Here is a 24,297-nt window from a genome sequence, read left to right on the forward strand (position 1 = left end):
AAGAGGTGGAGGAAGAAGAGACAAAAGCCCACAACATGAAGCAAAAGGGAAGAAAGGCCCAATGAAAGGAAATTAACACTGGAAAAAGACGAGGATACTGATAATCCATCATATGGGGCAGGAATGTATTAAAAAACTTTGGAAGCCATTTCCTGTAACTTTAAAATTTTCATCTTTGAGGAACATTTTCTCAAAAACTGCAAACACTATATCAATAAAATATATAACAATAATGTTTGCTTCCTTTACTTCATTTTTATATCAAATTGTAAAAAAATATTGTATAATTCAAGAGTTATAGAAGAAAAAGTGCAAAATTTTAGAGAAAAAATAAGCATCTGCTTAAAAAATTGTAAAACAAAAACCAATAAATATTTCTTAACATGGCATTACAAGTTTGTAGAGAAATAGTCACTGAACATGTAGTCCAAATTTCAGAGCAATATGTTTAATGGTTTTAGAAAAAATGTTCCTTCTATTTGCTAAAATTAACATGGAGGAGATGCATCGTTCCGGCTCCCTGTAAGTGATGGCAATATTACAGAAATAGAAGAGGACGCAGATAACGATGAGATGGGAGATATGATACCGCGTGAAGAATTTGATAGAACACTGAAAGGCCTGAGTCGAAACAAAGCCATGGGAGCAGACAACATCCTGTTAGAACTACTGATAGCCTCGGGAGAGCAAGCCATAGCAAAACTCTTCCATATGGCGAGCATGATGTATGAGACAGGCAAAATACCATCATACATCAAGTAAAATATGATAATTCCAATTCCAAAGGAAGGAGGATCTGACGGGTGTGAAATCACCGAACTATTAGTTTAATAAGTCACAGTTGCAAAATACTAACACGAATTCTTTAGAGAACAATGGTAAAATTGTTAGAAGGGAAAATCAGTTTGGATTCCGTAGAAATGCTTGAACACCTGAGGCAATACTGACCCTACGACTTATCTTACAAGATAGATTAAGGAAAGGCCAACCTATGTTTCTAGCATTTGTAGACTTATGGAAGGTTTTTAACAATGTTGCCTGGAATACTCTCTTTCAAATTCTGAATGTGGCTGGGGTAAAATACAGGCAGCGAAAGGCTATTTTCTATTTGTTCAGGAACCATATGCCAGTTATAAGAGTCGAGGGGCATGAAAGGGAAGCAGTGGCTGAGAAGGGAGTGAGGCAGGGTTGTAGCTTATCCCCAATGTTACTCAATCTGTGTACTTGTAACCTCCCCCGTCACTTATCGACCTTAATGACAGTGAAAAATTAAACCATGTGTACCTAATGGAAATTTGGGAAAAGCAATCGTCACCAATGTTAATCTGTCGATAAAGAGGGAGGAAGGGTTACATCTAAATGAAATGAAAAATGCGAATGAAATTGGTGGAAATTAATTTTGAAAAAGGGTAAAGTTAATAAAGAAAGTAAATGTGCGGTCGTTACGTTAACAATTAACTGGCGTTAATGAGATATTTGAGATTTGGGGAAAATTGCGGTCGCCAGTCCTATGGACAACTACTATAATAACTGAAAAAGAAGGGTTAAGCCACACATAATTAGCACTAAAAGCGTGGCAAGTAAAGGTTGACACGTGTCGTGTGAAAACTTGATGTTTGTCAGAAGTAATAAATTTCGCTACACTCTCACTTAATTTAGCAAAAGAATTAATAAAACCGGAAAATTGAAAGTTCATTTAGTGTCTGAAATTAATAGATAACTTTCTTTCTCAAGCACTACGAAATTAAATAAAATAAAGGTTAGTCTTGGGCTACCTCAACAATCATCTCAAAATCAACTTGAATCTACACAATTTAGAAATAAGAGATTTAACTTTGAGCTTGAATTAAATGATTTTGAACAATTAACAATAATAAAATTTAGTATGCACCAAGCTGAGCTGCAGTCACAGGTAAGCTAAAACATGGTAACAAAATCCGCACTCTTAATTTGTGCTTGTGTAATCTAAATATAGTTCTGTTTGGTTATTGTAGCCAGCTATGAGTACCTTAACTGATCTTTGAAATTAAAACAGTGAAATGGAATGATATTACTTTAATGCTGGCGTTTGAATTTCAACGACACTCGGGTTCATTTCGGAAAAGAAAGGGACCCTGCTTGGTAATGCAGTTGGGACAGTGAGCAACAAAGGTTCACGCTAAGTTGCTGTATTTTAGTGATGCAATGGAACAGTTTCAAAAGCTGAGGTCTGCCATACAGTTCTAAAACTTTACGTGCTTTCAGTCTTCTTTGTTGGTTGATTGAATGTTTGAAGTCGTCAATCGAGGAGGTGGCGACGATCACTTATTGTCGTCCGTCGCTGTTGCAGAAGCTGGATGTTGGCGCGCCTTCTTATCGACACGGTAACCAGGCGAAACGGGCTCTTGATGTGTGCCAGCTAATGTGTTCCGTCCGCGACACCGTACCAGAAACTATCATAGCAAGTCGAGCGCAATTACGTGCTGCCAAACCCCGAAAGCGCGGGAACTCGCGCGAGCGTCACTCAACACACCTGCTCCAACCGCCCTACTCCAACCAGACTCTGCTCTGCCCGCGCTCCACGCGCCAGAGATAACACTCTCCAAAATCCTAAACACTTTGGTTCTCCACCCGACCTATCGATGTAATCATTCGATAGCATAGTTTTCCCTAGGCAAGATCCAGCGTAAAAATACAAATAATATTTACAAACCAAACCAATTATACATCGACATCAATGCATAAGTATATATATACAAATTTTAAAACAATTACAATATGTAAAAACACAGAAATGTCTTATCCTCAGATAACAAAATAAGGAAAAAATTTACAGTACAATAGATGGAAATAGGAGGATATGCATTCCCGGCATTACATACTGAGCAAGCAGTAAAGGAAACAAAGTGGGAATTAAAATCCAGGCAGAAGAAATAAAATCTTTGAGATTTGCTGACGACACTGTAATTCTGTCAGAGACAGCAAAGGACATGGAAGAGCAGTTGAACGGAATGGACAGTGTCTTGAAGGTAGGATACTAGATGAAGATCAACGAAAGCAAGATGAGGATAATGGAATGTAGTCGAATTAAATCAGGTGATGCTGGGGGAATTAGATTAAGAAATGAGACACTTTTAAAATAGTAGATGAGTTTTGCTATTTGGACAGAAAAATAATTGATGATGGTCGAAGTAGAGAGGATACAAAACGTAGACTGGCGATGGCAAGTTAAGCGTTTCTGAAGAAGAGAAATTTGTAAACATCGAGTACAGATTTAAGTGTGGGGAGGTTTTTTGTGCTAGTATTTGTATCGAGTGCATCCACGTATGGAAGTGAAAGATGGACGATAAAAATAGTGACTGCGACTCAAATTCACGAATCATGTCTGAGCCACTACCTCCCCTATTTCGCGATAATACAAAACGAGCTGCCCTTCTTTGAGGTTTTTCGATGTCATCCGTCAGTGCCACCCGATGCGGATCCCACACCGTACAGCATACTCCAAAATAAGGTGGACGAGCATGGTGTAAACAGTCTCTTTAGTAGACCTGTTGCACCTTCTAAGTGTTCTGCCATGGAATCGCAGTCTTTGGTTTGCTCTACCCACAACATTATCTATGTGATCGTTCCAATTTAGTTTACTTGTAATTGTAATCCCTAAGAATTTAACTGAATTTACAGCCTTCAGATTTGTGTGGCTTATCGCGTAATCGAAATTTAGCTGATTTCTTTTAGCACTCTTCGCACCATAAAAATATCTAAACAACAGAGGGCCTATAACACTTCCTTGATTAAAGCCGGATATTACTTCTCTTTTACTTGATGACTTTCCGTCTATTACTACGAACTGTGACCTTTCTGACAGGAAACAACGGATCCAGCCGCACAAGAGGCATTATTCCATAGGCACGCAATTTGGTTAGAAGACGCTTGTGAGGAACGGTGTCCGAAGCCTTATGGAAATCTAAAAATATAGAATCAGTTTGACATCTCCTGTCGATAGTACTCATTACTTCATGAGTATGAAGAGCTAGTTGTGTTTCACAAGAATAATGTTTTCTGAATCCGTGCTTTGTGTCAATAAATCGTTTTCTTCGAGATACTTCATAATGTTCGAACACAGTATATGTTCTAAAACCCTACTGCGAATCGACGTTAGTGATATGGTCCTGTAATTCAGTGGATTATTCCTTCTTCCTTTTTTCTTGTTGGTGTGACTTGAGAATTTTCTAGTCTTTAGATACGGATTTTTCTGTGAGCCAGCGGTTGTATATAATTTCTAAATATGGAGATATTGCATCAGCATACTCTGAAAGGAACCTGACTGGCATACAATTTGGAACGGAGGCCTTGCCTTTATTAAGTGATTTAAGCAGTTTTTCTACACCGAGGATATCTACTTCTATGTTTCTCATCTTGGCAGCTGTTCTTGATTATAATCTTTGGACTGAGGACCACAAAAGCAACAATAAATACAACGTCCGAAAAACATTAACGCATTCCAGTCAAAAAATCTCCGGTTACTGATCTGAAGAAGCTATTGGCGGTGTTTCAGTTCACTCATGGAATCAAGGAATGTTGATTAGTGCACACATCTTTCAGCGAGGAAGATTCTCATATGGAGGCAATGGACGGGCAAGTTCCTCCTATGGAGGCAATGGCCTGGGATTCGGGAGGATCGAGGATCTAACCTCAATCCTTTAATCAAATCATTAAACGCTAACTTGGGAATGTTATGAATCATTGACAATGCCATTGCAGGTTTTCTGAGATATCGGAGCTTGTGTTCCGACTAACGCCATCATACGAGGAGAGATTGAGGGGGGGGGGGGGTTCGGTGGTTGCGGTGTGTGGAGGGGGGGGGGTGAGGGTGAATAGTGAGTCTTTGCAAATTAACACATCAGGACGTAACTTCACAACCTGGACTGTATGACATTGCCAAAATAACGCCTTATGCGCTAATTGTATGTCATTGGAAAAGAGGATACATGGGGTGTTAAAAATATTTTGAGAGGTGGTATATGAACGAAAACAAGACAAAAAGTCCACCAAATACAGGCTCCAAAATGCGTACCTTAAGAGCTATGACCATTTGCTTTTCTTCGCTAGTGCGAAACACATCTCTTGTATTGCAAGCTCTTTGTTACTACGAATAATGTATAGAACGCAGTGAACAAATGAGGAGACGCTCCTATGTTACTGTCCTGGATACAGTGTGCAGTAAACATTTGTTAGTGTTGTTACTGTAAACAGTATTCAGGGTTCTGGGTAAATGCAGAGCATAGATTAGTTCTGCTGGAACCAGGCTGTGTTGTGATTAGACTGTCAAATACTTTTATTACATTGCAGTTTTACCTTTAATTTCCTTTTCCATCATTCTGTATATTATCATATGGGACGACATACGTGTCGGTGATAAAACGTGAGGATGTGTTAGATGACGACCAGTTTGGCTTTAGGAAAGATAAAGGCATGAGAGAAGCAGTTCTGACGTTGCAGTTGATCATGAAAGCAAGACTAAAGAAAAATCAAGAAACCTACATAGGATTTTTCAACCTGTAAAAAGCTTTCAACAATATGAAATGGTGCAAGATGTTCGAAATTAAGAAAAAAATAGTGATAAGCTATAGAGAAAAACGAGTAATGTACAACTTGTACAACAGCCAAGAGAGAATAATAAGAATCGAGGACCAAGAACGAGGTGCTCGGATTAAAAAGGGTGTATCCTAGGGATCTAGTCTTTCGCCCTACTGTTCAATCTATACATCGAAGAAGCAGTGATGGAAAGAAAAGAAAGTTTCAAGAGTGGAACTGAAATTCAAGGTGAAAGGATATGATGATACGATTTGCTGATGACATTGTAATCCTGTGTGAAAGTGAAGAAGAATTACATGATCTGTTGAATGGAATCACAGTCTAACGAGTACAGAATATGGATTGCGAGTAAATCGAAGAAAGTAGCAAAAATAAGAACTGCAAGAAACTAAGCATGATAATTGATGGTCACGAAGTAGATGGGGTAAAGGAATTCTGCTATCTAGGCAGCAAAACAGCCCATGACGGACGGAGCAAGGAGAATATCAAAACAGATTTACAATGGCGAAAATAGCATTCCAGGCCAACAGAAGTTTGCTAGTATCTACCATTAGCCTTACTTTTAGGAAGAAATTTGTGAGAATGTACGTTTGGAGCACAGCATAGTGTGGTAGTGAAACATGGGCTGTAGGAAAACTGGAACAGAAGAAAATCGAAGCATTAGACATGTGGTGCTACAGACGAATGTTGGTAATTAGGTGCACCGATGAAATGAGGGATGAAGAGATTCTGCGCAGAATCGGAGAGGAAAGGAATATGTGGAAAACACTGGCAAGGAGAAGGGGTAGGATGATAGAACATCTGTTAAGACATCTGGGAATGACTTCCATGGTACTAGAGGAAGCTGTAGAGGGTAAAAACTGTAGAGGAAGACAGAGATTGGAAACATCCAGCAAATAATTAAGAACGTAGGTTGCATGTGCTACGCTAAGATGAAGAGTTTGGGACAGGAGAGGATTTCGTTGCGGGCAGCATCAAACCAGTTAAAAGACTGATGACTAAGAAAAAAGAAAAAAAAGTTTCATTTTCGCACTTGCCATCACAATGTAAGCTTGCACCCTCAACAGCACATACAAAAATTATTTTCCCAGTGAGCTAATATTTTAAATGGTGCGAAAATAGAGCTGTGACCAAGTGCTGAAAACAGAAAGTAACTGCTAAACTGAACTTTTACGAATAAAACAAAAAATTAAACTTCAAACCAAAAATTGATTTCTCGGTTGAAATGCGCATTCACACAATACACATTATGCGCTGAATGAGTGTCGGTAAACGAAAATTATTTACTTGTGCCAGGCAACGTATGATAAATGCAACTAGTTCTGTGCATTTTAGAAAGCACAAGGACACTTTCTAAGAAGAGTATGATGATAAATTCATACCACGAAACTGAGAGGACCGAAATTGTTTTTAGTGTTAATAGAATTCCGTGTCAATGGTGCACGCAGAAAAGTCCAATAATGCTGTAGTTTCGATCTCGTCAAATTTTGTTAGAGAATTCGATCTCCTGCTGACATTTATCCTTGTACATAAAAACTGAAGACCGGAAGTCCGTAAGCAATATGTTTTCGTTCTTTTTCAGAAAAAATCTGTTGTTGTATTTTGCAAAGTCTTTCTAAACAAATAATTTTCGACCAACTGCTCGATATCGTCCACCATTTTATTCACGTCACCACTCGAATGAGCATTTCAATAGCTGCGAGTGTTTTGAATGGTGTTTCGCATCTAGGGACAGAAACTGCAGTGTCTATTCAATCGCCATATTCGTCGTCGCCCATTTAAAATCCATTTTGTTTGCACTGCCGCGTTGTATTATAAAATTCTTAAAGAATACTAAATGTGGGAGGTGTGTCGTGTATTTATAGAGTGTAGGTGAGTGTAATAATGACGGTGTAAAACCACCCAATAATGTAAAAACTTTCCAAACATTTCATTAAATGTCACTGGCGTCACTAACTTCCATGGAGATCGCAACGTCCGTAATCTCAACATATGTAATGCATCCAAAAGACTGGGGAGAAATCCCCGCGTGCTTCTATTTGCTACGATTGCAAGTAAGTTCTTTTGATAGTGAAATTTCAAGCTTTGTGTGATACTTCAATCTCACGGTTGCAATACATTTGTGGTGTTCGTATGGAAATTTGTATGCTTTATAGATTTTAATTTATTATTGCGGGGTAGCGGAAAACTATCAAGAATAACAACGCTTAATGCTTTTCTCGTAATCTGAATTTGAGAATCCAGTCGGTAAACATATCAGTCATCAACCACGTTTATTTCGTGGCCGTATATTTTTAAAACATAATGGCTTTAAACTTGTCCCGATGACAAATAAGGATCGTTAATGAGATCCATCTGACATGTACGTTGCCATTGACGTAAATCTCTCCTAACAGGTTAGCCTACCTGAAAATGATTGACCCCTAAGCGATACAGTTTTATTGGGTATGCAGGCGCAAATTGACGTAGTTTCGTTGGTGTTGAAAACATCTGCCGCGTCATATCTGTAGTCGTAGTCGATAAACCTTGGTTAGCTTCACTCCAGACATTGTAAACTCTATGCTGTTCGTTTTCATGAACGTTATAATCAGACTTTATTCGCGGAAAATTCGATATCCATTTGTTTTTCTCCAGTTCAACAGTTTTTCCACTCAAAACGATCCTGGTACAGGAGCATTCTGCGACCTAGCTTATTTGAACCAACAAGCAACGCAGTCTACACTTCATACATGTCTCTGACTCGAAATTGTGCGCTCAACCGGAAAAAAACCAAGTTCATGGTCGTCGAAAAATTAATCTGTACTCAATATTACATATAAAAACTGCAGATTAATTTTTCGACGACTGTGAACGTAGTTTATGTTCGAAACCGTTGGAGTAAAATATAAATAAGCCAACATTTGTGTGTCATGCATTTTATTAAGGTTTTACAAGCTGATAACTACCTTAACAAGACGTTTTCGAATTCCGTTCTTCATCAACTGCCTTAAGCAGCCCCATCTTTATTTTAAGAGTCAATTAATTTGGGTCTCATGATTGCAGGAAGACAGTCTGTCAGCATATCATAAAAATTTAACTTTTCGAGTTAAGAAAGTGTATGAAATTATTTCGTACTTTGTCGCCAACTCAGTGTCAGTTTATGCTACCTAAGCTGATTTTCCGGTTTAAGCATTTTCGCATCATTGTATCTGAACTTTTCAAATACATTCACACTACTGTGAAATGCAGCTGATCGTATTTGCAGTCTTCCAAATAATTTTTCATAGTCACAACACTACCAGCGACGCCGTGTGCTTTTAATGGCGCTGTGTCAAGTCTATAGCGGTAAATTTTATTATTGTGAGACTGTTGATGGATTATGCAAACTCTGACTGATGACAAAACAAGGATTTCATAAACAACAAGTGGTTCATATCTGAAAGATAATCACAGAAGTAATAGGTGCTCGGATGACTGCAAACAGATACATATTTCCAGATGACTAAAAGCGTGACATTTTACAGAAAATGGCTACTAAGCAGCAAAGAGAAGAAAAGGCTATTTTGAATTTTTACAGATGTCAGGCAGTTACATCGGCGCTCAGTTCTCGATTCGCGCTTTTCGGCGCTCATCGTTTGCCTGTACCGGAGCACATATGATTTACACATCCACGTCTCCCTTTCTCGAACGTTAACACAACAGTTCTGCCACTCTGGCAGCGTCCACAGTTGGATGAAACTTAAGCGTACTCCCATTTCCGTTTTGTAAGTATCAGCAGGACATGTAGCTTTCGTGTATAATTTCCCAGTGTTTAAAACGTGAAGATTGTTAAAGACAGAGGTTATTGTGTTTTTACTGTGTAAAAATTCCAAAAGCACTCTTTGAAGAAAAATTCTGGCATTTTTGTTCCCGTCGTTCTGTATAACCAGTGAAATGCAACGTTTGAGGTATAATCCTTTTATTTTTGATGGTCTGGTAATGCATTGGCTTGGACAACATTTATAGTTTCTGAGAAATTGCATTAACTGACCGTTCTTTGTTCTCGGTAGACTATTTTGCCATATATTGACGACATAATGACTTGTACACTGTTACGCTTAAGGCTGTATGGAGACATCAAGGGCATTCTAAGATAGGAAATCAAAGATACAAAGTGGAGAACAATCAAAAGTGGTAGCATTTAGGTTTCCGGAGATAAATAGTAACACTATGGCAAATTGCAACTGTTTCAGGGGAGAAGTTTCACTTCAGAGAATTAAGAGGTAACTTCATCCACGACCTCAAGGTCGCTGTCGTAAGGCGCCACTGTAGCAGATCGCCACGAAAAGGCACTGAGCCGTGCGTGGCTGGTGTTCGTGCCGTTTCTTATTTTACATCTTGTTTTTTCCGTACTGCCACCTCGTTATGTTACTTTTCAATTACTGGTGTCACCGAGGTGCTGTCTTGCTTGCCCGTGAGCGGCAGCAGCAGCGCTTATCAATATAGGCCCTGCCGTATTATCTTTGCTGGACTGCTATTACTTCCCGGTCGTCGTGTGTTTTGAGTTAGTTCGGACATGGCAGTGTTTGAGTTGGCACGCGGCACAAGTTCAGTCGGGGTGCGGCAGCAGTGAGGTCCGGACCACCAGGACTCGACCGACATTTGCCAACACACATGATTGGAGTGGGGACGACTTTGGTGGGTCGACGGTGGGTCGTCTTGCCGGACGACGTGTATTTGGCCGGCGATAGCTTATTGGTTGGCTGTGTGTGCCGACTCGTGTTTCGTCCATGTTACTGTACAGTCACTGCCGTTAGCATTGTCTAGTTCATCGTGCAAGTGTTCGTGAAACCGTGTGTAGTTGGTGTGATTTTGACTGACAAGTTACTTTAAATGCTTTCAACGTACTGGCTCTGAGGAGTCGGTCGCTTTGCGTGGACCATGTGAGGAATTCTCGGCGGGGCGTAGTTTGGCCGGGGCCCGCTGGCGGTCTCTACGCGGTGTCGGAGAGTGTGGCGCGGTTCCCATTGCTACGAGGTCCGTGGCTCATCGAACCTAAACACGGAAGTTGAGTTTTGATTTAACGTACTAGCAAGTCAAGATTGTCCACATTGTGTCGTTTGGAGGTCGTTGTCGGCTGTTGGGATATTCCCGCGAGCAACAACGTGGTTTTCAAGTAGGAGAATTCTAGCCACCTTCCTGTGGAGTTTCACTGTATTCGGTTATTTGAACTGAAGTGCACCAGCGGTTACCTGCCCTGGGCGTTGACATAAATTTCAAGCAGTTTAGTTTCCTCATCGTGTTATTGCTGTCCAGCACGTGAGTAGTTTGTAGCTCTGTGGATGATTGGTTGTGGGCGTCAATATCTTCCACGTTGTTCCGTTCAACTCCCTGTTGTGCCCTGGTCGGGTGAAGTGGAAGTTATCTTGTCGTTGGGCCCGCTGACTTTCAGTCTTGTAATGTTTGATCAAATAATATAGTTGTATGTTCGAGTGTAACTGACAGCTCCTTAGTTTGGCCCCTTTCCACAATTTATTGTATATATCCTTTCCTGCGGGTTAAGCAGGGCATTTCAGGCACATCTTACCAGAGGCAGCAAGCTTGATATTTTCTCCTGAGAACTGCAACGTCAGAGGGTTTACACAGGTTAGATAGCTACTACAGCAGTCACCACCCAAAGAATGGCGGGGGGCGGGGCCAAGTAACGTAAAACAGCGTAGTTGCTGGATTTAATAGGGTGGCAATGACGTTTAGCTGTCAGCTGAACGCTGTTGACACCAAACTTGGAGTATGTTAATGTAAAATCCAGAAGCATCCCTACCTACCGAGTAGGAGAAAGGGAGGAATCTAAAAGTGGTTGGCCAGAGGCATCCTGGAGGTGCCGAACGACTCACCAGACTGACCAAAGCTTGTTAAGTGCTGGTGAACTGGTAGGTCGACTACAGGAAGGAAGAAATGCGCTCCTCCACGATTCTTTTAAAAGCTTCGTTTTTGTATTTAGAGGGAGTTCTCAGTCAAATCGCTGGGGCGCCGACTCCGTGCCACTCGAGGCCAGCCTCGGTAAGCTCTGACATGTCTTTCTCTCACTTGTAGTGCTGCTCTCGAGTTTGTACTTGCCGTGCTGCTACTATTCCATAGCTGTGTTAGTACTCTCCCCTCCCCCACACCCCCACCCCACGTTTCACCCCCGTGAGCTTCAGACACTGACTGTGCTGTGCAACAAATTTCCTTCTTCGCTTTTTCTAATCTTTGGAATTAGTCTTCGGTGAAGTAGTTAGTATGACAGCAAATAAATAGTGGTAATAAGACCCCTGAATTCCATGAGTCTCCCGCTGTAAGTATCCTGTCGAGCTACAACACAAGCGTCTCTCGTAGATACTCTGCGATAGTGTTTGGCGCTGATCCAAGGCATCAACCTGCCTTCACAGGTAATTTGTCTTACTGCATTAGCTCGGAAATTGCAGACCGACCTCAAACCCCCGCCTTCCCACTATCCTGTATCAGGACACGACAATTTTACACATTATAAATGGAATAACGCACTACAGTGATGTGATGTTCTATAGCATTTATTACAATGTCTGACAAAAAAAGTGATGCATCCAGAAGGGGAGCATCAAACGAAATGAATCATCACGGGTCGAGAGAGTGTGTGACGTTATTTCGGTGATTACAAAATAGTCATGACTTCAAGAAACTTAGAAGTGCGAGGCTACGCAACAGTATGACGCTGCACCTACTTTGTCCTTGTTGCACACATTCATTCATTTGGGAAGTCGTTGTATCCCCCCGTGGGGTAAGCTGGCCCATAACTGATGTACACTATGTGATAATAAGTATCCGGACACCTGGCTGAAAATGACTTAAAAGTTCGTGGCGCCCTCCATCGGTAATGCTGGAATTCAGTATGGTGTTGGCCCACTCTTAGCCTTGATGACAGCTTCCATTCTCGTAGGCATACGTTCAGTCAGGTGCTGGAGGGTTTCTTGGGGAATGGCAGCCCATTCCTCACTGAGTGCTGCACTGACTAGAGGTATCGATGTCGGTCGGTATGGCATGGCAGGAAGTCGGCGTTCCAAAACATCCCCAAGGGTCAGGATCCTGCGCAGGCCTGTCCATTACAGGGAGGTTATTGTCGTGTAACCACTCTGCCACAGGCCGTGCACTATGAAGAGGTACTCGGTAGTGTTGAAAGATGCAATCGCCATCCCCGAAACGCTCTTCAACAGTGGGAAGCAAGAATGTGAAGGTGCTCAAAACATCAATGTAGGCCTGTGCTGTGATAGTGCCACGCAAAACAAGAAGGGGTGCAAGCCCCCTCCATGAAAAACACGACCACGTCATGACAAAACCGCCTCCAAATTTTACTATTGGCACTACACACGTTGGCAGATGACGTTCACCGGGCATTCGCCATACCCACACCCTGCCATAGGATCGCTACATTGTGTACCGTAGTTCGTCACTCGACACTATGTTTTTACCCCTTGTCAATCGTCCAATGTTTACGCTCCTTACACCAAGTGAGGCGTCGTTTGGCATTTACCGGCGTGATGTGTGGCTTATGAGCAGCCGCTCGACCATCAAATGCAAGTTTTCTCACTTCCTGCCTAACTGCCATAGTACTTGCAGTGGATCCTGATGTAGTTTGGAATTCCTGTGTGAAGGTCTGGATAGATGTCTGCCTATTACACGTTACTATCCTCTTCGCCCGCACGATCTTGTGCTGTACATGTGCCTTCACGTTTCCACTTCACTATCACATCGGAAACCTAGGGATGTTTAGGAGTGTGGAAATCTCCGGTACAGACGTATGACACAAGTGACACCCACATTCGAACTCCGTGAGTTCCGCGGAGCGTCCCATTCTGCTTTCTCACGATGTCTACTAACTACTGAGGTCGCTGATATGGAGTACCTGGCAGTATGTGGCAGCACAATGCATCGGATACTTTTGATCACATAGTGTGACTCGTTCTTGATATCCACTGGGTCGGAGTGGACGTCCGAGCTGGTCCCATACCCGTTCTATCGGGGGAAGATCTGGGGATATTGCTTGTCGCGGTAGTACCTCAACATCACGGAGATAGTTCATAGAGATACGGGCTATGCATGAACGAGCATTGTCCTGTTGCAGGAAAGGGTATCACGATAAGGTCGCATGAGCGGTAACACATGTCCATGACGTACCGTTGTGCCGCCAGAGTTCCCTCGATCTGTACCATCTGAGTCCTGAAATCATACGTGATTGCTCCCCGCATCATGACGCCAGAAATAAAACCACTGTGTTCCCCAGTATGCTGGAAGAATGGGTCCCCTGCCCAGGTCAAAATCATACTCACCACAAGGCGACGCTGAACATAATGAGGCGTTACTCATCAGCAGTCCATGATACCAGGTCACGTCACCACTCAAAAACTGAGCCGTCTGTATTGTGGTGTTAATGGCAGCCTACACATGGGACAAGAATTCCCTAGTGCGACTGCTGCCAGTCGCCGACCAATGGAGTGGGATGAGACTGAACGTTGCTGCGGGTCCATTGCTTGCTCTCTGATCGCAGTATTTAACGAAAAGTATTCTGAAGTATAAAGTAATTACGGATAATATATTTTGTGCAGCTAATTTTTGTCTTAGAACAATTGTTGTAATTTATCGTGTAGTTTATCATTTCATTTGTCACATATTTTACCTAAGCTAAATAGTTTTACATTGCATTTTACTGAAAAACTCTGTTTTTAGTGATAAAGCACATATTACCAACTGTCATCTTTGAAAACAAACTTAGATACTCGCTAGATACACCAAGCTTCAAATATTTGACCGCGCAGTAATTTCACAACCACACGTATTTACGCGTGTACCTGGCGTTAGAGTAACAGCCGAAAATCGATTTCACTACAATCTTGTGGAATATTGAACCAATGTCGTGAATTGCTCATTCATCATGTTCTGATAATTATTAACTACAGTTACAGAGAGCATAATGTATATTTCAGACGATTTTAACGGCTCGTTTTCAATATAATTGAACAGTACGATTAGTTTCGGCTTCCCTGCTTGAGCACTTCCTCCACGGCTATTTTTAGCATAATGTCTTGCTTATTGGAATTCTTTTCTATGCGCAGATTTCTGAATTATTTGACTGACCAAAGTCATTTATACAAAATTTCTCTAAACATGAAGCTACTTTTTAGAACAGAATATTCATGTTGATTTTGAGCAGTGAGATCGGTCATATGGAATACCAAAACGAATGTCCCTTGGGGGCATCATTTGTCTTTGTTGATAATATTCTGTGATTCACTGATAATATCTGAGTAAATGCCTTGGTAAATTTTCGGCAAAAGCAGTTCTCTACAAACGGATAGGGACCGCACAGAGTGGTTCGCACGTAACTGTCTTAATTTTACCTCCAAGTACACTTGGTTTCTCAGAAACCGTAGGTCGAGTGCTCATATTTTCGAAGTCATCTTAATTATCCCGATCAACTATGTTATAGAGACGTCCGTTCATTTACGTACTAAATGCGTCCATATGTATCTTGATTACTAGAATCGTAGTTCAGAGAGTATTTTCATTGCTTCTGTGACTTCATTCTTCGAGAGAGTCCCACGTCTTGATTGTTCCCGGGATATAACGAGAAATATAAAAATATATGTTTCTATTTTTACAGATTACATCGGACTGGTGAACCTGCCTTCTCGCTCACAGGCGAGCAACAGCTTCGAAGGCCAGACCGCTACGGTCAGCGGCTGGGGCCTCAATACCGACAGTAAGTACACGCGTTCTACGTAGGTGGTGACTACTTTTTATGCTTTTTATTGATTCCGTCCCATCCTGAAAGTTGGTGTAAGGGAATCGAATGTTGTTAGCGGTAATACGTTTGAAAATGTGAGTCTGCATTTATTGTATAGGTTGTCTCGTCATACAAATTTTGCACGATCTGAATAAATTTAATGCAAACTGAGTAATCTTCTCAACGCAACAGTTTTATGGAAGTATCTTCTGGATCACTAAAATCAGTGGCGTATGAGATATGAAACGCGCCGTCAGGCTTCCAGGAAAGCAATGTACTCATACTGCGGCAGAAATTAAAAGCAGATAACGCTAAGAGCTATCACATGATCAACAAGGCATGGGAAACTTATAAATTGCTCACTGGATGCACCCAGTGAAGAATAGAAAAGAATGTCCATCACGTAGCGCTAGATAGTCACGAGCTATTCGGAATTTACATTTGAATATCTATCTTTAAAAAATCGTCATATGTGTCAGCTGGAATATGACCTTGAGAATTATATAGATAACCAAATGTAATACAGGAGAGACGCTTTAGTGTAATATTTATCGAAACCGCATAAAGCTAACTGAAGTTAGTTTGTAAAAGAGTGCTACAGCTCATTAACATTGCAGCATAAATTTTTTGTGGATAAGGGAAAGACGAACCTCAATGCAAGTTCCAATTAAGAATATATAGGTGTCATTTATGAGGTTCGTGGATGACAGTCTTGTCCTACGAGATATTTCACATACTGCGTCTGTGTCCTGTTCGAGCATAGCTCTGGAAGGCCTGCAGTGCTTTATAAAGACTTAATACATATGAGTTAGTATAACGGGACAACTACCGTCTGAATATGAAGACATATGCTTAGCACTGGATCTTCTGCAAAAAGTTCGAACCAGATTTGCTACATGTGATTTATCATTTAGAAGAATTTGCTGTGGGGTAAGACACCCCTAGGGCAGAGCCGTAGGTGGTTAACGGAAGGACATTAAAAAAAACCCGAAAATGATCTATATTAGTATCTAGTCCATACTTTTCGGGATTTCCGAACTTCACTAATTTCCACTGTATCTAACTTTAACCTATCCATTTCCCTTTTTTAATTTTCTAACCTACCTGCCCGATTAAGGGATCTGACATTCCACGCTCCGATCCGTAGAAGGCCAGTTTTCTTTCTCCTGATAACAACGTCCTCCCGAGTAGTCCCCGCCCGGAGATTCGAATATGGGACTATTTTAACTCTGGAATATTTTACCCAAGAGGACGCCATCATCATTGAACCACACAGTAAAGCTGCATGCCCTCGGGAAAAATTACGGCTGTAGTTTCCCCTTGCTTTCAGCCGTTCGCAGTACCAGCACAGCAAGGCCGTTTTGGTTAGTGTTAAAAGGCCAGATGAGTCAATCATCCAGACTTGCCTCTGCTACTACAGAAAAGATTGCTGCCCCTCTTCAGAAACCACACGTTTGCATGGCCTCTCAACAAATACCCTTCCGTTGTGGTTGCACCTACGGTACAGCTATCTGTATCACTGAGGCACGCAAGCCACCCTGCCCACGGGAAGGTCAATGGGACATGGTTTCTTTCATATAGTTCAATAACTGTCACCCTGTACATGCCTCAATAAAAGCACATATTATGTGGCACTTGTTACCCTAATAAAAGTTTACAACGAAGAGAGAAGAGAAACATGTAATACAAAATACACAGAATATGTTTAATGTTCGGCCTACTAGTTGCATTACATTATCTGTGTAATTCCGCAACATATCATGATAAAGAACATTATTGGAAACTGAATATCAGCACATCTAGTAAAGCTGTCACTCATGGAAGTATTGAGGGGTACACGAGGCCGTGTTGCTTGTTTCCAGACGGTGTCATCCCAGACACGCTGCAGTACACGACACTGAACGTCATGTCCAACACGCAGTGCAGCCAGTACTTCGGCGGTCCCATCTACGACTTCACACTCTGCGCCATCGGATCCAGCGGACAGAGCACCTGCGGCGTAAGTACCTACCGTCATTTTCGCTGCTACAGATTTTGATTCCACACGGTAACTGAAGTGACGGAGTAGTCTGACCACCAAGAGTACCATGTCCAGTCGGGACAGTGCGTGGATTCTGGGACAGAAATCAAAAGAACTAGTGAACACCATCACTCAGCGTAATATTGTAATGCACTTAACTTTGGAACAAAGTGTCCTTGTTGAAATCCATATAAAAGTCTTTAGCAAAGCAGGGACAAGTTATCACGTTAATAGTTCACTACACAGAAACATACGTACTGAAAGTCTTGGTGCCAGTTTGATGCACTACTTTCGTAGAGAAAGTTACGACTGCATTGTAACTGTCCTCGACAGCTGCTAACCCGAGCTATTCGACAACTGGGTGACAACTATGCCAGAACTGGACTACAACCCAGCAGGAAGTGGCTAGAGCTACGGTCGGGCAGTCTCTCACTAAGGTGATCTTCGGCGCCGGTGCCGCCTAAGCTCAGGGTGCGTGGCACTCGTGCGTCCGGTGGCTGGGCGGCGAAGGTTGCGTCGCTGTCGCTGCCAGCAACCTCGATGCCTCTCTTTGTGAGGGCGCATGCTTCAATGGCGAAATTTTTATTGTTGGTAGAACTCAGCACCGTTTCGAACTTTGTTCGTAGTCTTCTATCCATCGAATTATCCCTGGACATTATGCTATATAGGTGCGGGAAACCGTCCACAAACTGTAGCTGATGATGTCCTAGTCTCACAATCGCGTGATGCTCGTCTACATTGAATGCTGTCGCCTCTGCCTTGATCTCGCTGATATGAGGGTATTCTAGGAGCTGATTTCCACACGTTGAATCTGTTCTGAACTCCTTCTTCTGATTTGCCTCAGATCATGATATCATCTACAAACCCAATTGCATTAATTTCAATAAAACTTTTCTGGTTGTTCATTATTCCATCGCCCATAAAAGTGATGAACAGTAGTGGAGACAGTGCACTGCGTATCTGTACTATACTCATGGTCTGAAATCATGAAGATCGTTCCTCTCCACCGAATGATTCACAATACCGAATTACTAACGATCCTCGGAATACTTCACAACATTCATCGTTCATGAAAAGCTGATGCTGCGCCCTCGGTGTCCAAAGATATTAACAACATTTCCGAATCTGATACACTTTTGTTCGCATGATGCCGAGCTAATATTACTCACGGTAGGAGTTTGCCCTGCCTTATGGGCTACACTGTGTGTGAAGCTAAACGTACTGCAGATCTTCCATAATAATAAGCTCATCTAAGGGTTAACGATAGGGAAGGTTGTATTTCTTTGATGAGGATGCGTACTGTTAGCTGTGGTAAAGAAAGAGAAATGTATCAATTTCAGGTATTGGAGTTCGGTACGGAAACAACTAAGGAAAAAGGCGTAAGTGTAAATGCCAAATTTCATTTTACCGATTATGGTCTGCTGACGATGATAACAATTTGGGGTCTCCCAGATTCTGTGCTGGCATCACTTTGTTGCACAAAGAAGCGAGTATTCTTACATATCCTCTTCACAGGTAATCTGTACCATCATCACAGTCAGAACCTGTAGAGGGTATTTACAGACTTCCAAAACACTTCACAATAAGGAATGAGTATCTAGCACAAGCAAAGGCATTCAGGTACAAGGAGACAAACGATTGTCATTGTGAACGCGGTTTGATATGACAGCGGTGCGAAAAGGGAAATGAGATATTTGCTTGGGCAACCTTGACTCGGCGCAGTTCCACATCATCAGATGACAATTATCCGGACACCCCTCCGTAATGCGGGACTGACTGCTGGATGTCAGGTGGATGCGAGTGTATAAAAGGAGGTGGAGAGTATCGTGTTGCCAGCAGAGAAACAATGACAGACGAATGGGTTAGTCAGAATACCTCTGTTACATCGAGCATGGAATAGTCATTGGATGTTGCCTGAGAAGATCCATTGGAGATACTGAACGCTTCTCCAGTTGCCCAAGTCGAGTTTCGTTGACGTCATTGTAAAGTGGAAGCGTGACGGTAGATCCACAACTGAACTAAACCAGGTAGATCTACTGAACTGACGGACAGGAACGGTCGAGCATTGTGGAGGATGTAAAAAATTGCACGAACTCAGAGCACACAATTATCGAGCAGCTCCTCAGAAGCGACACATTTCTGTAGTTATTGCTAACCAACGCTTGTGGAGGTGCATACAGCGATGCCACTGGGCAGTGTACGAGTGGAAACGAGTGCTTGAATCACTTTGTACCCTGGAGCAAACAGATGAAAGAGGATTTTAGTTTGAGAAATGCGTGGAGAATGTTACCTGTCTGCGCCGACAGTGGGAGTGCGGAGAAGGTGGCGTTATGGTATTGGAGTCTTGTTAGGGTGTGATGCCCGTATTGTGCTTAAGGAAACACTAGATAGGAAGGATATGAACATAGGCTGACAAGAAAAAAATCGCAACACCAACAAATAATGTAGTGTACTGAAATTTTTCTAGTACACTTGTCTAGGTAGTATATGTAAGAGATTAATACTGCAAGATTGCAGGTTAATGTAAGCACAAGATAAGCCATTGTAAATGTGAAATTCTGGAGCATTAATAACCGGTCTAACTGCCACAATGTTGAATGCAAGCATGGAAACGTGTATGCGTTGTGTTGTACTGGTGCTGCACGTCAGATTGTGGGATGGAGTTCCATGCCTGCTGCACTTGTTCGTCCAATTCCAGGATGTTAGTGCTGTTAGTAGATGTCGCTGGAGTTGTCGTCTGATGATGTTCCACATGTGCACTATTGGAAACAGATCTATTGATCCAGTAGACCAAGGTAGCATGTCGACACTCTGCAGAGCGTGTTCAGTTTCAACGCCGGAATGTGCGTGATGGTTATCTTGTCGGGAAACACACTCTGGAATGCTGTTCTTGAATGACAGCACAACAGGCCAAATCACCAAACTAATCTTCAAATTTGCAGTCAGGGAGCTTGGGATAACGACTGTCATACGAAATCGTACCCCAGACCATAATTCTAAGTGTAGGTCCAGTGTATCTAGCACACAGACAGGTTGGTTGCAGGCACTTAACACGCCTCCTCCAATCCAACACAGGGCCATCACCGGCACCAAGGCAGAACTGGCTTTCACCAGAAAACACAACATACCTCACCCTGCCTTCCAATGAGCTCTCGCTTGATACCAATGAAGTTGCAAATGGCAGCGGTTTGTGGTCAGTGGAACGCACGCTACAAGGCGTCTTGCTCGGGGCTGTTCTTGAAGTAACTGATGTGTAACAGTTCGTAGAGTCACTGTGGTGCCAACTGCTGCTCAGTTTGCTGCTGTATGAGCAGTACGATGAGCCAGAGCAATACGCCGAAGACGATGGTCTTCCTTCCCGGTAGTGCCACGTGGCCGTCCCAAGTCCGGTCTTCTCGCGACTGTACATTCTCGTGATCACCGCTGACAGGAATCATGCACAGTGGCTACATTTTTACCAACTCTTTCTACAGTATCGCAGAAGCAACGTTCAGCTTATCGCAGCCCTATTATACGACCCTGTTCAATATGGCGTCTTTATCGCCTTAAAGGCATCCCTGACTGCAATCAACTCACATTCAATCTCAAAGGTAACTAAGTCTCACGACCTTTACAGCGTGTAATTAAAGCAAACCTGAATTGCATGCTCACAGTGACGCTACTAGCGGCGCTCTTATACGAATAGATCGAAATTTGAGTAGACATCGTTTTTCAGATGTAGAAACACGACTACCAGTTTTCGTGTATGTCGCAGGACACCTTCGTGTTGCAGTATTTCTTTCGTCAGTGTATTTTATAGCATCGTGTACTTCATAGAGTAGAAGAACAGTTAGCTGACGATGAGTGTCTCAGCATGACGATGGACCTTATAATAAAGGTGTATCTGTGAGGCAATAGATTGTGGACAGTAGCATTCCTGAAACTGATTAGCCTGCACAGAGTCCCGACCTAAACACAATGGAACACTTATTGGTCGACTTCCATTACTTCAAACTGCAGCGTCCTACAGCACAATCTACTATAGTTATGGGCTAGCATTCCTCCACATACGTTCAGACACCTGACTGAAAGTGTGCCAGCACAGTTTCAAGCCATGGCGGACACGCTCGGGTACTTTTGAACAGATAGCGAATATCCGCCACAATGGCAGTTGCATTCGAGGAAAAGGATTTCAAGAACTTATGGAGTTACTATTTTAGAATGTATGTGTTTACCTTCAGCGCTACATCTTGTGTGAGTGACACTTTACTATGTTGGGGAATACCTGATTGGGGCTCCCACCAGCCAGAGATTATACTGTGGTAACGTTTCAGGGCGACAGCGGCGGCGCGCTGGTGGTCGGCTCACAGGGAAGCTACACACAGATCGGGATCGTCAGCTGGGGTTCGGGCAATGGCTGTGCGAGCGGAGACCCGGCCGGCTTCACCAGGGTCACCTACTTCCTCGACTGGATCTCAAGTACCGCTGGCATTACCATTCCGTAAAGGCAGCACATTCATCGCCAGCTATTTCCAAATTCCTCGACAGAAGAAACTGTGAACAATACAGAGCCCCAAATAAATAATTCAGTATATGAAGTGCCTTATTTATTAATTTCTTGATCCTTAATTAACCAGAGTGTGAATGCGTCAATTACACACACAGTTCATCTGTAAACTTCTTTATGAGTTCCATTATTTCAGTTACATGTACGAAACATATAGATAACGGCACTTAAGAAGGCAGCCATGTTGTTTCAAAGCTGCAAATTATGCCAAAAAAAATGAGTCCTTACGCTATTCGTCATTACCAATCACACACAGCTAATCTTGGAAGCAGGCAGAAGTAACTCGATTGTAATACTTCCCTGCTAGTTTCGTAAATGAAGTACGTACTGTGAAACTGTTTTGTTTGTTGCTGTTGTACGAGAGCATTTCGAAAAGTAAAGATTCAATGACTCGCAGTCCTTAAATAGAAAATTTATTTAGAAAACGTCAGTGACATCTTATTAACTGGATTATTTGTTATTTTTCGACATAATCACCCCCGTTATCCAAACATTTGTTAAGTCGGTGCACAAGCTTTTGTATCCCACAGTCATAGAAGGTTGTCGCCTGTTGTCGGAACCACATTTCAACTTCACCTTTGATCTCTTCATCGTCGTGGAATGATTTTCCACCAGGATGTGACTTCAGGTAACGGAAGACATGGAAGTTGGAGAGCGTAAGGTTCGGGCTGTATGGCAGATGGTCCAATACGTCCCATTTGAATTGTTTGAGTAGTGCTTTGGTTACGAGCGCTGTGTGAGGCCGAGCGTTATCATGAAGCAAGCGCACTGCACATGTCAGCATTTCCCTGCATTTGTTTTGAATTGCCCTTCGAAGACGTTTCAAAGCCTGGCAATATGCAGCGGCATTAATTGTCGTTCCATGAGGCATAATTTCCAACAGAAGAATGCCTTGTCTGTCCCAAAAAACAGAAGCCATGACTTTCTTCGCTGAAATCGACGTTTTGCATTTCTTGGCTTTTGGTGAACTCGAAGGGCGCCATTGCATTGATTGTTGCTTGGCTTAAGGTGTATGGTGATAAACCCACGCCTCGTCACCTGTCACAATGTGATCAAGGAACTCGTCACCTGCTTCAGCATAGCGTGTGAGGAAGTCGAGTGCAAATCCCATCCTTTTCTTTTTGTGTTCTTCCGTTAAAAGTTTGGAACCCAGCGGGCACACAATTTCCTGTACTCTAACTTGACAGTCACAACGTCATAAAGAGTTGTCATTGACACATCTGGTATGATCTGATGCTATTCTTTCAATGTGAGACGTCCATTCGCACGAATTGCTTCCTTCGTTCTCCAAAGAACGGTATCAGGTATCACAGATGGCCGACTTGTTCTTTGTTCGTCATGAACATTGGTCCTACCTTCAGAGAAATGACGACACCTTTTCGTTACATTTTGTCGATCCATAATGTTCCCATAAACAGAAACAATTTCTTTGTGAATATCCACTGGTCGCTAACCTTTTGCATGAAGAAAACATATGACGGAGCGCACTTTGCATTTGGCGGGATTCTGAATCGGCGCAGCCATTTTAAACACCACGTACTCTAACCAGAAGAAAACGTTCAACTGCCAAACGACCGCGAGGAGAAAGCTAACGGTTCAAGGTTAACACCAGAGTTGCCAACTTGCTCGCCAAAACTCTTCTTTTCCTCTGGTGTACGGTGTATCTTTACTTTCTGAAATACCCTCGTATATGTTGTAACGTCCCCTTAGAAAAATTATACATGACTGTGCTTAAACTGACACACAATATTTTGAGCGCAACGCAATCTGACTTTCAAAAATCTCTACAAAAGAATGGCCCTGACTAACATTAACCTATACCTTTCACAATTCACTTACCACACCAAAAATTTTTGTTACTAGAACTACTGCAATACAGTGAGCGCCACTATTGCCAGCTTAATAGTGTTCAAAAGTCATAAATATATAGCAGTTCATGACATCCAGTCTTACAAATTTCAAAACTCCGCCATTTCTCTCCCCACATCCAGCAGTGCTGGTGGCTCACCTCCAACCGTGCAATGCTACGCGCTGTTAACATCCAGCTGCCCAACACTACAATAGCCAACAACAACGCAAACCAGCCACAGACAGCACACAGCACAGCCAGTGATTTTCATACAGAGCGCTATGTGGCATTACCAATATAAAAACCTAAACAGCCTACTTACATAGCCCCCATGCTCCCCACAAAAAATTTTACAAATTGTTTTGGGCAGTGGCCAATAATGATTTGATAAAATTTTTCATAATTACAATAACAAAGAAATCAAATGCACACACTTATTGATACAATGTTGGTCAAAAGCTAAAATTTTCTTACAGTCCATAAAGACAGTGCTGATCATTCATCACAGTAAAATTGCAGTGTTTTTTTTTCTCAAAGTCTGAGCAGTAAAAGAA

General features: G+C 42.2%; 1 protein-coding gene across 1 annotated transcript in view; it reads left to right on the top strand.

Annotated features, from left to right (window-relative positions):
* The window catches only part of LOC126456229 (brachyurin-like), an 89,972-nt gene extending 68,140 nt beyond the window's left edge, over positions 1-21,832 (top strand). Inside the window, exons 5-7 of the mRNA XM_050091981.1 lie at positions 15,206-15,304; positions 17,191-17,327; positions 21,662-21,832. Of these exons, the coding sequence (XP_049947938.1) occupies positions 15,206-15,304; positions 17,191-17,327; positions 21,662-21,832 (407 nt within the window). The remainder of the gene's footprint in view (positions 1-15,205; positions 15,305-17,190; positions 17,328-21,661) is intronic.
* The last annotated feature ends 2,465 nt before the right edge of the window (positions 21,833-24,297 follow it).

This window comes from Schistocerca serialis, chromosome 2 (assembly GCF_023864345.2).
Source record: "Schistocerca serialis cubense isolate TAMUIC-IGC-003099 chromosome 2, iqSchSeri2.2, whole genome shotgun sequence".
Taxonomy (NCBI): domain Eukaryota; kingdom Metazoa; phylum Arthropoda; class Insecta; order Orthoptera; family Acrididae; genus Schistocerca; species Schistocerca serialis.